The sequence below is a fragment of the Branchiostoma floridae genome, chromosome 1 (genome assembly GCF_000003815.2).
Source record: "Branchiostoma floridae strain S238N-H82 chromosome 1, Bfl_VNyyK, whole genome shotgun sequence".
NCBI lineage: Eukaryota > Metazoa > Chordata > Leptocardii > Amphioxiformes > Branchiostomatidae > Branchiostoma > Branchiostoma floridae.
In genome coordinates, this window is record NC_049979.1 from 26455311 (window position 1) to 26469614 (window position 14304).

Below are 14304 nucleotides of genomic sequence, written 5' to 3' on the forward strand. Positions count from 1 at the left end.
ACGTACGTTCATCGAACTTGCACGCACTTACACCATGCGAGTGAGTGAGGAAACCGTACGTAAGCAGCACGTGTAAGTAGGGCCTGCATACGTTAACGTGGCACTCGCACAGAGACCGTACGTTGCACGCACGTGCAACTCACCTACCACTTGCGCAACGAACGATGAACGCAACCGCTCTCCGCCAGGCGTGGCGTGCAGACCACGTACTTACACCTTGCGCAACCGTGCGAGTGACGTGCGTTGACGTACTCCCTCCCTGCTCTTGCCAGTTGTTCCCCACGTTTTCAGGAATACGTGGCGGACGTGGCCTCCACAAAAAACGGCGGGTTGTGCCCCAGGCTTTAGGCACACTGTCCAGCGTAGCACAAAATTGGAAGGTTACATACACGAAATTGTCTCACAGTGTTTACCGCTTGTAACACGCAGCGCGAAAGGTTCATGAACCACATGAATGCATTTCTTATTCAAGTATGTTTTTCGAATCTATGTGTAAAAAATTCAGTCATCAACATTTGACCACTCTCAAGCAACTAGCGATGGAGCGCCATGAGTTTGAGCGCAAGAAAAAGCGTACCGTGTTGGGGCACCTCCCATTAAATATTTCCCTGGTCCTGTAAAACTTTGGAAATATTCATGGTGTGGAATTGGATACTTCTAAAGGTTTCTAAATACTGATAACAGCATTCTACCATTATTTACCATTTTCTACCATTTTCTACCATTTTTTGTAAATGGTTCAGGGGTCTGGGAAGATAGCAATTCACGCATCCTTGCAAAGTATGGTTGGGTGCCATGCAACAATAGCCAACCACAAAGGATCCACCAGTGCCCAGCTGTGAAAGCTAAAAATATACAGAGGCTACAATATGGCTTACTTTTATGGGGGCAATAAACTAATTTAACCATTTGGCAAAGTTTACAAATATTTGTAAATATTTGTAAATGTCAAAAATTAATACAGAGGTTTCACAATTATTCTAAATAAAGATATTTTTGTACAGTTACTTTCAAAATGTTTCTAAAATATTCAAAGAAATTCAAATAGATGAGTATTATCTTAGTCAATTTTTTGAAAAGAATTTGATTATTGTGGCTTAGATATTCTTTTATTGAAAATAATTCAGACTTATTACAAATATCACCTAAAAACCCTCATGGTGTCTTGGAAATGGACTCTATAATCTTTCATAGCAGTTGTTTTAATGTATCTCTTGTCCCGGACATGATATGGTCTTGACATTTTAGTGGTAAATAGCTTTTAACATCATGATCACACCGTACATATAAAATACAGTTTGACATCATGATCACAAAGTACATATAGAATACAGTTTGACATCATGGTTACACCGTACATATAGAATACAGTTCTACATCATGATCACACCGTACATATAGAATACAGTTTGACATCATGGTTACATCGTACATATAGAATACAGTTCTACATCATGATCACACCGTACGTATAGAATACAGTTTGACATCATGATTACGCCGTACATATAGAGTACAGTTTGACATCATGCTTACACCGTACATATAGAATACAGTTTGACATCATGATTACACCGTACATATAGAATACAGTTTGACATCATGATTACACCGTACATATAGAATACAGTTTGACATCATGATTACACCGTACATATAGAATACAGTTTGACATCATGATTACACCGTACATATAGAATACAGTTTGACATCATGATTACACCGTACATATAGAATACAGTTTGACATCATGATTACATATAGAATACAGTTTGACATCATGATTACACCGTACATATAGAATACAGTTTGACATCATGATTACATATAGAATACAGTTTGACATCGTGATTACACCGTACATATAGAATACAGTTTGACATCATGATTACACCGTACATATAGAATACAGTTTGACATCATGATTACACCGTACATATAGAATACAGTTTGACATCATGGTTACACCGTACATATAGAATACAGTTTGACATCGTGATTACACCGTACATATAGAATACAGTTTGACATCATGGTTACACCGTACATATAGAATACAGTTTGACATCATGATTACACCGTACATATAGAATACAGTTTGACATCGTGATTACACCGTACATATAGAATACAGTTTGACATCGTGATTACACCGTACATATAGAATACAGTTTGACATCATGATTACACCGTACATATAGAATACAGTTTAACATCATGATCACGCCGTACACATAGAATACAGTTTGACATTATTACACCGTACGTATATACATACATTATAGTTTGACATTATGATTACACCGTACATATAGAATACAGTACATATAGACTTAATGAATGACTGCTTTATTAGCGTCAAAACATGTACGCATATATCAATGCAGTCATGAAAAGCTGAATTGGGGTATGAGAGATAAATATTTTTTTTCAAAAATCATTCAATACTGCCACGATAAAAGGTAATGTACTATTTATGAATCTGGATGAACGGCATCTGAAATGCGTGTAGTTATTTTGTGTTCTTATTTCCCTGCTATGAACACTTCTCCGTTTAGGGGGCAACCAGCCAGAGACGTGCGGGGACTTACACACAGACACCGCAAAATTCAAACAAAGACTACGGCGTCTCAGGTGCAGGGAAGTTAGTACCAGTTGTTCTAAGGCTCTGTCATAACATGGTGTCTACCTAACGTTATCCTGCACGCCCTCTTTTACACAGCTTCAATGAATGAAGTTTATTTGCAAGTTCGTGCCCTAGGGCTTATTGTAAGTACATGGTATAAACATAGTAGATATTCAAGTGACAATAAACAATCATACTTGTGTTGGCTATTTCTTAACAGGTTGGGTTTGACTTCTTTTTTGGAAGCAGAGGGAGACGAAAAGCCCCAGCTTTTCTAAAATTTGTGGGTTCTGCGATTTCATGAGAAAAGTGGCTTCTGTTCGTGTCAATGTCAATGTACTTAGAGTGGCTTTTATCCAACACGGTACAAAGCCCATGTTGACTTAGAGGTGCACTCAAAGTATTTCCGCAGAAATTTTTCACCTGCTCCTATAGTCCTAGCCGGATCTTAACGATTTCGTATCTTCCATAGGTCTTTTTCATGGTAAATTCAAGACTTAAGAGGCCTTTAGGATAGACGTCACAGTTACGTTGCGCAAATAGAGGGGAACAGAATGGGAATACGGTTACCGGTTGCAGTGCCATCTAAAATCCTTGGAAAACCTCTTTTCCTTGAAACTTTTGGCCCAGTCTGTGGACCTTTTGAGTTAAAATGAACGGATAAGAAGGTGACCGACGGTTACCGAAACATCGGTGGGAGTTAAGCAATGGTTTTGGAAAAGAGCCTCTTTATGCATTGACGTACCAACCTGATAAAACTTATCACAAAGGTTTTTAGTGTTCTTGTTGTATTACGTGGAGGATGTGAACAGGTATTTTTCTGAAGCTAAAGGACACAGCCCGCCGTACGTGCAAATACGTGCTGTTTACGTGCCAAAACGTGGGCAATCTTTTGGGATCCGTATTTGGTAAGTACCGCCTCCGTACGAACTCGTAGGGAATTTGACGGATTTTGGAGCACGCAGACACGCCGTAGAACTTTACGTGCACGCAAAACTTTGTGTGACATCGAGCTGCGTATTCGCCCCCCGTGCGTACCAGTACGGGCGACGCACCTGCCCTGTACAGCCTGAACGTTTTCAGAAATATGTGGTGGACGTGGCCTCTGGAAAAAAAAAACGTACGGACGAATTGCACGTACGGCGGGTTGTGCCCTTAGCTTAAGGGCTCCATGCATTCACGTCGTGTTCGAAGAAGAGACGCTTCACGTGGCGGCGAATTTCCTCCAGTCGGAAGCCATAGATGATGGGGTTAACCGCCGAGTTCAGGATTACAAATACCATCATCGATGGATCCATGCTGCCACAGTCTTCTCTGCAGGCCACTTTGTTGGCCACTGCCGCGCACCAAGGCAGCCAACCCACCAGAAACACGATAGTGATGATGAGGACAGTGATGGCTGATTTTCTGCTTGCGGTAGGCTGGGCCTGGACCGCGGCCTCCTGCCGTCTGATGTCGCTTACCTGCCGCCACAAGCACCGGAACACTTCGAGGTTAAAGCAAACGATCGCACCCATCGGGAGAAGAACGAGAGTCAGAACCAAGACCAGGTAACTGTTCCGACTCCCTCCGCCATATTGGATACACCCTGCCTGTAAGGGGTAGGTACAGCTCCATCCAGACACAGGCAGCAGCGCCCAGATGCTGCTCCACATCCAGATGACGATGATCACAACCTTGCATCTATCGTTGGTGACCTTGTTCTCATACGTAAGCCCGTGCACGATGAACCAGTAGCGCTCGGCCGTTAGCGCCAGGAGACTGTAGGCAGAGGACAGCGCCGAAAGGAGAACAGTGGTGAAAAGGAAACGGAGACAAGCCAAGGGAGGATAAATTCCAGCTTTTGCGTAAAAGTAGACGGTGAAACTCGTACAGATGAAGCTCAATCCAGCCACAATATCGCTTGCCGCCATGTTGGCCATCAGTATGTAGACCGGCTTGTGCAGCGACTCGTACTTGACGATTGCCGCCAAGGGTAAACTGTTCGCCACAACCGATCCGACTGAAATGGCATTCACAATGTGCAACACCCAAAGATATCGAATGTCACTGCCGAAAATGTAACTTTCTGGATCTTTTGTCTCTCCAACTTCAGCACATTCAAATGAAGTTGAAGTTACGTTTTCCTTCGCTTGAGTAGTCTTGTTGCCGAGGCCTAAGCTGCAGTTCTTTGATAGATCCTTCCAACCATCGAAGCTGTTCGTACGCGTACTGTTACTGAGTCCTGTTGTTGAGTTCAGGTTCGGTTGAGGTGCCATAACTGTACCAACGCTGCAACTTGCAACGAAAGCAAGCATCAGGGCGATCTTGATATTCAGCTGTCCGTGCATCATCATCATCATTCCATGTACTTTCAGACTCGTTGTAATGACAATGTTAGCATGTGTGGGCGTCGGACGTGGCGTAACTGGTAGAGCGTTCGGCTCGAAATCTAGCTAGAGGTCCTGAGTTCGATCCCCGCCGTGCCCCCGACGTTGTGCCCTTGGGAAAGGCTCTTTACACGACCTTCCTCACCCAGGTGTAAAAATGGGTACCTGACTTCGGTCGGGGACTCAAGGTAAAAGACTATCTTTACCTTCTGTCTGTACCGTGTATGTGGCACTGTTAATATAAGTTACAGAACTTGAGTGCATGAGTGCACTGTCTCATTGTCCTCGTCTGTCCAACATCACATAAAAAAATGTCAGCATAACACTTACTGTCCAAGGAAACTGCATGCTTCGACCGTTGAAGAACCTTTGATGCATGATTTTGACTGGCACTAAAATTGTTTCGGAGGTCGGTGCAGCAAACCCAGCCAGTGAAGCTCTCTATATGCATGTCAATCAGTGCTCCAACTTTTGAGTGGCCCTCCAAGCTTTTTGCGTGTTGATTGACATCAAGAATTCAAGGTAACGAACGTCTCTTGAAAATTTGCATGCAGGTTCGTTAATGGATATAATCCTAGCTTTTAGCCAGGTGCAGGGAAGCTCAGGTGTACTACTAAGCTTCATAGCTCAGATTGGAATTAAATCAAATCCATGTAATCCCGAACGAAATGTTTGGGTGAAATATAGCATGCAATCTTACACCCACTACAAGTTGATGCACTCCGATTACAACATACATCTCTGACAAATAGTCGCCGACGGACATTATTACAGCGAGTTAAGGAGATCTTCGATCACTGTGGTTACTCATACTTATTATATGGTGATAGCACTAACTATGATCCTCAACATATATGCAATCTATTAAGGACAAGGTTTTCAGATATGTATATTCAAACTTTCTTCCATAATATGTCTGCCGATACTGGCAAGCTTAGATTTTACAGAAAATGTAAAACCGAATATTGTATAGAGAAATATCTCGAACTTTGTGACTTTGATGAGCAGCGTTCCGCTACCAGTAAGATTAGAATTAGTGCCCACCCCCTGGAAATAGAAAAGGGGAGATATATGAAGCTACCTGTGTCTGAGGATTTGTAAATATTGCCCCTCAAATGCTGTGGAAGACGAGAGTCATTTTATCTCTAATTGTTCTTTTTATGATGATATAAGAAACCAACTATTTATGAGAGTATCAAAAATACACGCTTACTTTCTAACTATTCCTGACAATGAGAAATCAACCCTACTATTAAAATCAAAGAACCCACACATTATTAAAGAAGTGGGTAAATTCGTCTTCCACTGCCTAAAAAGAAGAAGTCAAACCCAACAAAGCCAGTATAATGTACACTTCAGTAGCACAACATAGTCATAGAATGTAGTTCCTAGCACCTTTGTATTTTCCTTATTTAAATTTAAACTGTGTAGTATATACGCTGCTATTTCGCCAATAACACCAATGAAATAAAGTTAGAAGCTTTTGAAAGTTAAACTTTCAACCTACATGCATGCAAGCTCATGCACTTCCTACCCTTTAATGGTATATAATGCACTTCAGCAGACATGATCATGAACATGGTACGAGTAGAATCATCGTCTCTAACTCCAAAGCTGGTATCCAAAAACAACAACTATTTCAGCTGTGACCTTTGTTTTCCAAAATGATTCCGAACGTGTGTCTAGGTTTGAAACCAACTTACTGTACTCCTCAACTTCAAGGCCACCATACCCTAAGATCCGGATCTCCTTTCCACTAGACGGCGAGCGCACTCCGCTCTCAATGCGACCTAAATAGGATATGTGTAACATTCGCTTTCACACTGAGAATATCGTACAAAACGTTAAAGTGTGACTGAGAAGGCAAGAAAACAAACAAAGTGTAAAAAGGTTTGTTCTTTTCTATAGAATTCGTTGAGCGATCTGTCAAATTTTGGGTCACGGAGAGAGCGCGGTGAGAGCGCCGTCCTGGTGGACAAGGGGTATAACTAGGCTCACCCCACATTTTTCTGGTCATATGCTTTTCTGCGAATCATAACGGCAACACTTAGTAACACCAGCGACTACATTATATCAGTAATGTGTTAACAGTGACATATGTACGCACGTGAAGACATCGCCGTACTTCAGTCGCCATTCAGCGAACACTCGATGTTGTCCCCGGGCGAGATCGCGCAGGTTCCCGACGATTGGCCAGGTACGAGGCCCTGGTGGGTATTTCCTCGTCAACCGGAGGTTTTGCACGTACAGGTAGACACCTAGTAGTACCAAGGCTACAAAGAACAACTCCATTTTGCTGCTGAGTCCTCACCAGCTACTCCACACGGTCTGTGAGAGTGAGTAACACTCACTGACACAGAGTGCAAAGTTGCATGAGATAAACACCAACGGATGACGTTGGAATTCCCTCCAAGCGCTTGCATTGTTCGAATACAATAGAGCGTCTTCAACCCCCATGCTATGTTACGTCACTTTGTGGCATAATCGTCACCTTTGGTCTCACCTCAACGCTGCGCTCCTTCGTTTTCTGCACCATGTCAGCTGCACCACAGTCATCACAGCCTCCGGCTACAACCACCGAGAACACAACCAAACACACCAGCAGGCCCCAAACTGGAGTTTCTAAATAGCTAGCTTTATTTACCTCTCTTGGACACGTTTTATTACCTTATTGCTCTGTGACGGAGGGTAACCTCCGGCGACAGAGTATTACTTTTGTCAATGGAACTCGCGTTCACATCTGTATTTCTGTACGTTCCCGTTGTCGCATTGGTACGAGGGGTGATCAATAAGTAATGACCTTGAAAGTAATGACTCCAGTGATTTGTAATTTGGAGGATATTGATGAAAGGCTTCATACTATGAAGTTGTGCCTCAAAATCTGAGTTGTGCTTATGTTATTTCTTGGTGAGGCCGAGGACTTATAGATCACCCCTCGTACGTCAATGTTGGAGGGTGAGTCAGAACGTAATGCAAGTGGTTTCATAAAAGACTCATTTTTCAATCGAATGAGTTGAAATTTGGCACATATATGTATAGGCATATGTCTTCTTGAGATTAAAATATGTTAATTTGTTGTTCATTATTTTGACTGAGTTGATTTCAAGCTGACCACACGCATGCAAACACATGCGAAATTTGAAATCACCAACTTGATGATATTTTCGTCAATGATTATAAATTATATATATAAGACAATCATTCATTTACTACAGTAACGAAAAAGCGTTAAGTGGCCTCTTTTCTATGTCCTGTAATACTATCTGTGTGTTACAGGCTTGTGGTATTTGTCTCCAAAAATCAAACTGGGGTACCGTAAGTAACCACATGGTGGCGCTTCAATACCGCTAATAAACCATGATAACTACATGCGCCATTGTGATGCTTGTAAATAACTTTGCCACAAAAAGTACCATGCAGAATCTGCCGCGACCCGGGATTGAACCAGGGACCTTTAGATCTTCAGTCTAACGCTCTCCCAACTTGTTAGGAATTGGTCTGGAGTGAGGTCGGAAATGAGTCGGATATGTTAGGACTGTTGTGATGTTAGGACTTCGGGGGCAGTCCAGCCGGCGGGAGGTACGGCCATCTTGCTGACTGTCAAAGATGGTTAACTCCAGAAGTAGAAGACATAAGAAGTAGAGACATCGACAAAAATTAATAATTCTTAAAATTGAAAGACAAACCTGTATGAATGATCAATGTACATGATTTTTTGTACAGTAAGAATTTAAAAAAAGACCACACTGCCGTGACAATAACGCCTCACCGCTATTGCCGTGACCAGGATTCGAACCTGGGTTATTGCGGCCACAACGCAATGTCCTAACCATGCACTAGACGATCACGGCGAGCTACATATGATCGGGTGATATCTGCACTCCAGCCAGGTGTTACCATTAGTGGTGAGTACCTAAACTCATATTCAGGTTCAGGTCCGGATTCAAGTCCAGCAGTTCAGACTTGAGTCCGGACATTTAGGTTTTTTTTTGACTTGGACCTTAACATTTTTAGGTCCAATTCCAAGTCCGGACTTTAGGTACGCACCACTAGTTACCATACAACTACACCTGTGCTGTTTATGGTGTTTGGTTCGTAATGAACACACACTCACACACACAAGTACCTACTCAATCATACAAACGCACTCATGCACGCACACACATGTGAAATTTGAAATCACCAAGTTGATCATATTCTGTCAATCCGATTGTGAAAAAAATGAATTAAACTATAGTAATTCATTTACTCCAGTAAAAAAAAATAAGATGCCCTTTTTAGAAGTGGTTTCTATTTTTTTTCCTTCTTTTCCAACTTATTTGTCTATTAACCCCGCCCCCCCCCCCCCTTTTAGGCTACAAGTAAATGTTATGGTGACACAACACGCTCATTTGAAAAAAGATTTGGCAGTGAACATTACGAGAAATAACCATCCTCCTACGCAGGGACATCCAACAGCCAAACTGCCTGTCTGGATGTGCCCTGCATGCTCTTTCAACCGCCACTCTAAGTTCATTTGGACGCCCCCCCCCCCCAAAAAAAAACAGCTGTCAGCCAATCAGAGAATAGGCTTTCCGTTTTGAAAAACTGCCTCGCATGTATAAGGGTAACCTCATAAATATTTATAAGCAGGGCGGTCAGGAACTATTAAAGGTGACGGTTGAAAGAGCAGGGCACATCCAGACAGGCGGTTTCGCTGTTGGATGTCCCTGCGTAGGGGGATGGAAATAAGCAACCTGGAAATTATGTACAAGTGAGGTTCATATAGCCATCCCCGTACTTGTAGAAGTGAAGTTCCAAGCACCAATGTAGTGGTCATAACTGTAGTTGTTAACTTGATAAGATCTACCACACTAGTATCACTTTGTGCACCCCTTGAATGCAAGAAAGAGACTTACTAGCTGTGATACCATGTTTTGCCGCTTTAATTCCTATTAGAACGTCTATTGGTCATTTATGAGCACAGTTAATAGGAATTTGAATTATTGAATTGCTATTAAATGTGTACAAGGCACCCCTACATCAAAGTTCAAGTCATTTGGCTGTAAGTCAATGTATAAAGGTAAAATAAACATTTTTTGTTTAAAAAATTGCCCCCCACCTCCCAAAAAAAGCTCAATAAAATTATTTGTAAGGCGTTTGTCAAAAGATGAATACCAAGTCCAGGATATTGGCCAACTATACCCTTGTGCCGAATAAGGTCGTTTGGCGAGTAAAATGACAAGGACGGGATGAACTGATTTCAAGATTAGACAGGAGAACGTGAAGAAGACGCAACATCAATATATTTTCACCCTTACATACGGTTAGATAGAATAAAACAATTTCAAGGTTCACAAGGATACAAAACTTTTTGTTCTGTTTTGATCTGTCTCTAGGTGTGACTCCAAAGTCAATTGGGCGGGCCACTAGGAGCCCGATTTAGTCAGGATAGTAATACTTGTAGCATGTTAACAATTATTGCAAAGCGTGTTAGTAAAATGCATTCGTGTCATATTCTCAATTCAACCCTTAGCTGTAAACGCCTCATTGCAATGTAGTATTATTTTTCCCATTACAACAAAGTACAGTAGAAACCGTTTAAATGCACTGCCCATTTGCCAGCACATTTTGTGCAATTATCCGGATGGTGCAACAAAGCGAAGTTATTTAGCTGGACCGCATCATTACGGACTTTGAGTTCCGTGCAATTAAAAGAAGTGTGTAGTTATCCGTTGTGCAATTAATTGGCTTCTACTGTATTTGATTAAGGGAAGTTGAATTTCAACTGCTCCGGTTTCTTCACTAGTCGCTGTGTCACTTCCCTGCACTTCTTCTTGGCGTCGTCAGGCGTCTGTCCGTACGTCCAAACCTTCGCAAACTCCACCTTACCATGGAGAAACTCGTCATCGAAAGACATCATCCAGGTGATCTTGACGTCAGAGTCTTCCTTTAAGATTTCTGCCTCGAGCAGGTTGACCATGTCTCGGACCTTCCCCGTGAAGTTGTTGTGGACTTGGAGAGGCAGGTTGAGAGCGGCCCGGCCCGTGGGTACAGGCAGGGCGGGACGGACCCCGCAGCACAGCCCGAGGAGCGCCTGTAGCTGCACCCGTCCCGACAGGCAGGCCGCGTACAGGCCGCTCAGATTCCCGGACATCCGGGCATTCACCTCGATCAACTTGATCTGTGGGTACAAGTTTGAACAGTGTTAGAATAGACATATATAGACATGGTATTCATTGACGAGAACATGGTATTCATGAACTAGAATTACAGTATGTGTACAATGCTAAACTTTCTTCCAACAGAAAGCTATACACGAATCAAATGTTCAACCACTGTCACCTTCTTCAGGATCGGTAATGTCGCCAATTAATTCCAAACATAAACTCGCAAGAGTTACAAATACGTGACTCTATTCACGTCACTTGATCTTGTGAATACGTGACGTCAGCAATCGGTCAAACGTGCCAGGAAGTTTTTACCGCCCACCGTCTCTGTTACGTGATGGTTAGAGTGCCCTTATTGTTCCTGAAGAAGGCAACAGTGGTTGTTGAAAATTTGACTCGTGCATACCTTGTCGTTGGAAGAAAGCTTAGCACTGTACTATGATTACTACCAACACGGATGAGATTAATTGATATCTACTGTGTTTATTTTGGGAAAACGAATACCTGTCCGTCGGCCAGAATGAAGTACTCCACGTGCACGAACTGGTTGTTGAAGCCGCGCTCCACCATCCTGCCCACTACCTTATCAAACCCGCCCCACAGTCGCCTCTGGATCACTTCTGTGGACGGCATCAAACAACATTCATCAGGGGAGATCATCTGTACGTGTAATGTTCATTATCATAGTACAATGCTAAAACTTTTTCCAACACAAAGGTAAACACGGATCAAATTTTTCTTACGAATCGGATTACTTGAACACAAACTCCTAAGCTCACTTCAGTGAGAAATCTCTCAACACATTCACATTGAAACACCGAGTTATACCGTTTCAATGGACACAGTCCATACAAATACCTGACACTGAACATGACAAGTTTGTAAGGGGTATGAAGAAGGCCAGCCATGACTGAACAGAGACGGTGGGTTATGTAAACTTCCTGGCACGTTTGATCAATTGCTGACGTCACGTATCCGCACAATCACGTGTCTGTGACCCTCACGAGCTTACTTTTCAGATGTGATTGGTGATTGTTGTGGAAGCTAACGTACGTGTGGGTGTGCTTGTGCACGTGCTCACCTGATAGGGTAGAGGGCATGTAGCTTCCTTGGAAGGGGATGTCCTGTCCCGGCCAGTGGAGGCTGTCAGAGATGGCCCAGTGGAGGATCTCTTTGTTGTAGACACATCCCTCCACACACACCTACGTGTAATGTATGCACAGACATTAGCTCATGGCTGCTTCCCTTCAGCCAATGAGAAGACCCCGTTTTTTCTATGGTTATAAGCACGAGACTGTTTCATGCGAATGAGGAAAAAGTGTGGTGATATCATCCAGAAGTGTTCTAATATCAGAAGGAAAAGTGTAACCTATTTTCGACCGATCCTCGCCTATCTTGCACTCTATCTTGGGAGTAGAATTTCGTCATCTGCTCACTGACCCATACCTGCATTTCCCACTTATTAGACAGTAGTCACCCAATGGAAAACCACTTAACACCAGTCTTCTATGCTGACCATCTGACAAGCTGTGGGAAGATAAACTATCTATAGACTGACCATGGGATCTTACTTCTACAGCATGTCAAGCAATAAGTAAGATAAGTAACAATTTACAAAACTGATGAAGCTGAGAATCTTCGGGGAAGTATGCCATGGCCTAAATTAGATGACCGATATGGCCTTGCTTAGATTTCTGTGTATAACACTAGTCCCGCTACCTTGGGGGTTTCTAGTCTACCCCCCCCCCCCTTTTTCTACTGGTGTTGTATACAGAAATATCGGCTTGCCTATCGCCCATCTATTACTATCAAAATGTACAATGAATATCCCATTAAGATATCTTGAACTCAATCGTATCTTAGTGCCAGTGATTTGCATTTGCCTTACTTTAAAGAAAACTAGAGTTCCACGAACACATACCTTTGCCAAATAAACCAGGTTTGTTAGGTAGAATGATGTCTGTAGACAAATGCGTTACTCATTTCATTTCATTTCAAGATTATATGCTTGGAGTTGGTTTATAAAATTTCGGCATTGATTATGCAAATTAGATCCCAAGTTACAATTAATTGATATCAGCATACCAAAAATCACGATGATCCTTTGATCCATTCTTGAATTATTCTCTTTTCAAGTCTTTGAATACCCCTCTTACTCTCTTCCCTCTTTCTCAGTTACATATGTGACAACTTTGAAAGTACTACAATGTATAATGGAATGCTGTGGATTTATGAACTTTTCCTAATCAGTTATGCAAATTAGCTGTTAATTTGCATAATTAGTATCACATTATATAAGTCTTCACTTAGGCTATTTACATGCCAAAAATCATGACGATCCGTCAACACGTTCATATTTTCTCATTAATTATGCAAATGAGGTCATCATTTGCATGATAAATATGTATTGACATTTCTCTCTTTCTCAGCTACATATGTGACAAGTTTAAAAGTCCTAACATGGAATGTAGTGGATTTATATAATGTCCTCATTAATTATGCAAATTAGCTGTTGATTTGCATAATTGGTATCTCATTTTGTATGTCTTCACTTACGCTACCTACATACCAAAAAACATGATGATCCGTCAACATCTTCATATTTTCTCATTAATTATGCAAATGAGATCATCATTTGCATAATTGATATCTATTGACATTTCCCTCCTTCCCAGCTACATATGTGACAAGTTTCAAAGTCCTATCATAGAATGCAGTGGATTCATAAACTTTCTTCATTAATTATGCAAATTAGCTGTTGATTTGCATAATTAGTATTCCATAATGTAAGTCAACACTCATTCTATCTACATACCAAAAATCAAGAAGATCCGTCAACACGTTGTAGAGATATTCTCATCCAAAGTTTGAAAGGAAACCGGCGCCTGCAGTTCCAAATAAGCCGCTAGGGGCCCAAACTCACAGAACTTTTTCTCTCCCCCCCGGGCTATCTACCACACAAAAATCATGACCACAGCATGTCCAGAACATGAGATATAAAAAATTGAGTTTCCGCTGCAGTACCTTAGCAAGCCGCTATGGGGCCCATTATCGATCTTGACCTTCGTTTTCCCGACCCCTACCCACCTACCAAATATCATCAGGATCCATCCAAGGCTTCTTGAGTTATGGATTGCTCCTGACCCACACACACACACAC

At 42.0% G+C, this 14304-nt stretch overlaps 2 protein-coding genes and 1 non-coding gene across 3 annotated transcripts in view; all 3 read right to left on the reverse strand.

Annotated features, from left to right (window-relative positions):
- Window positions 1-3786: 3786 nt before the first annotated feature.
- On the reverse strand, window positions 3787-4965 carry LOC118418893 (melanocortin receptor 5-like). The gene has a single exon (XM_035825054.1). It carries the CDS (start codon window positions 4963-4965, stop codon window positions 3787-3789), a length of 1179 nt encoding a protein of 392 aa, XP_035680947.1.
- A 3805-nt stretch (window positions 4966-8770) lies between these two features.
- On the reverse strand, window positions 8771-8846 carry Trnah-gug. The gene has a single exon. It is a non-coding gene; the product is annotated as a tRNA-His (tRNA).
- Window positions 8847-9824: 978 nt separating this feature from the next.
- LOC118418971 overlaps window positions 9825-14304 on the reverse strand; it is a 9026-nt gene continuing 4546 nt past the window's right edge. Inside the window, exons 6-8 of the mRNA XM_035825175.1 lie at window positions 12226-12346; window positions 11649-11764; window positions 9825-11158 (exon numbers count right to left, since the gene is read on the reverse strand). Of these exons, the coding sequence (XP_035681068.1) occupies window positions 10742-11158; window positions 11649-11764; window positions 12226-12346 (654 nt within the window). The 3' untranslated portion in view covers window positions 9825-10741. The remainder of the gene's footprint in view (window positions 11159-11648; window positions 11765-12225; window positions 12347-14304) is intronic.

Bases quoted from the DNA above. Each gene is read 5' to 3' on its own strand.
- LOC118418893 (XM_035825054.1), bottom strand. From the start codon at position 4,965: ATGATGATGATGCACGGACAGCTGAATATCAAGATCGCCCTGATGCTT.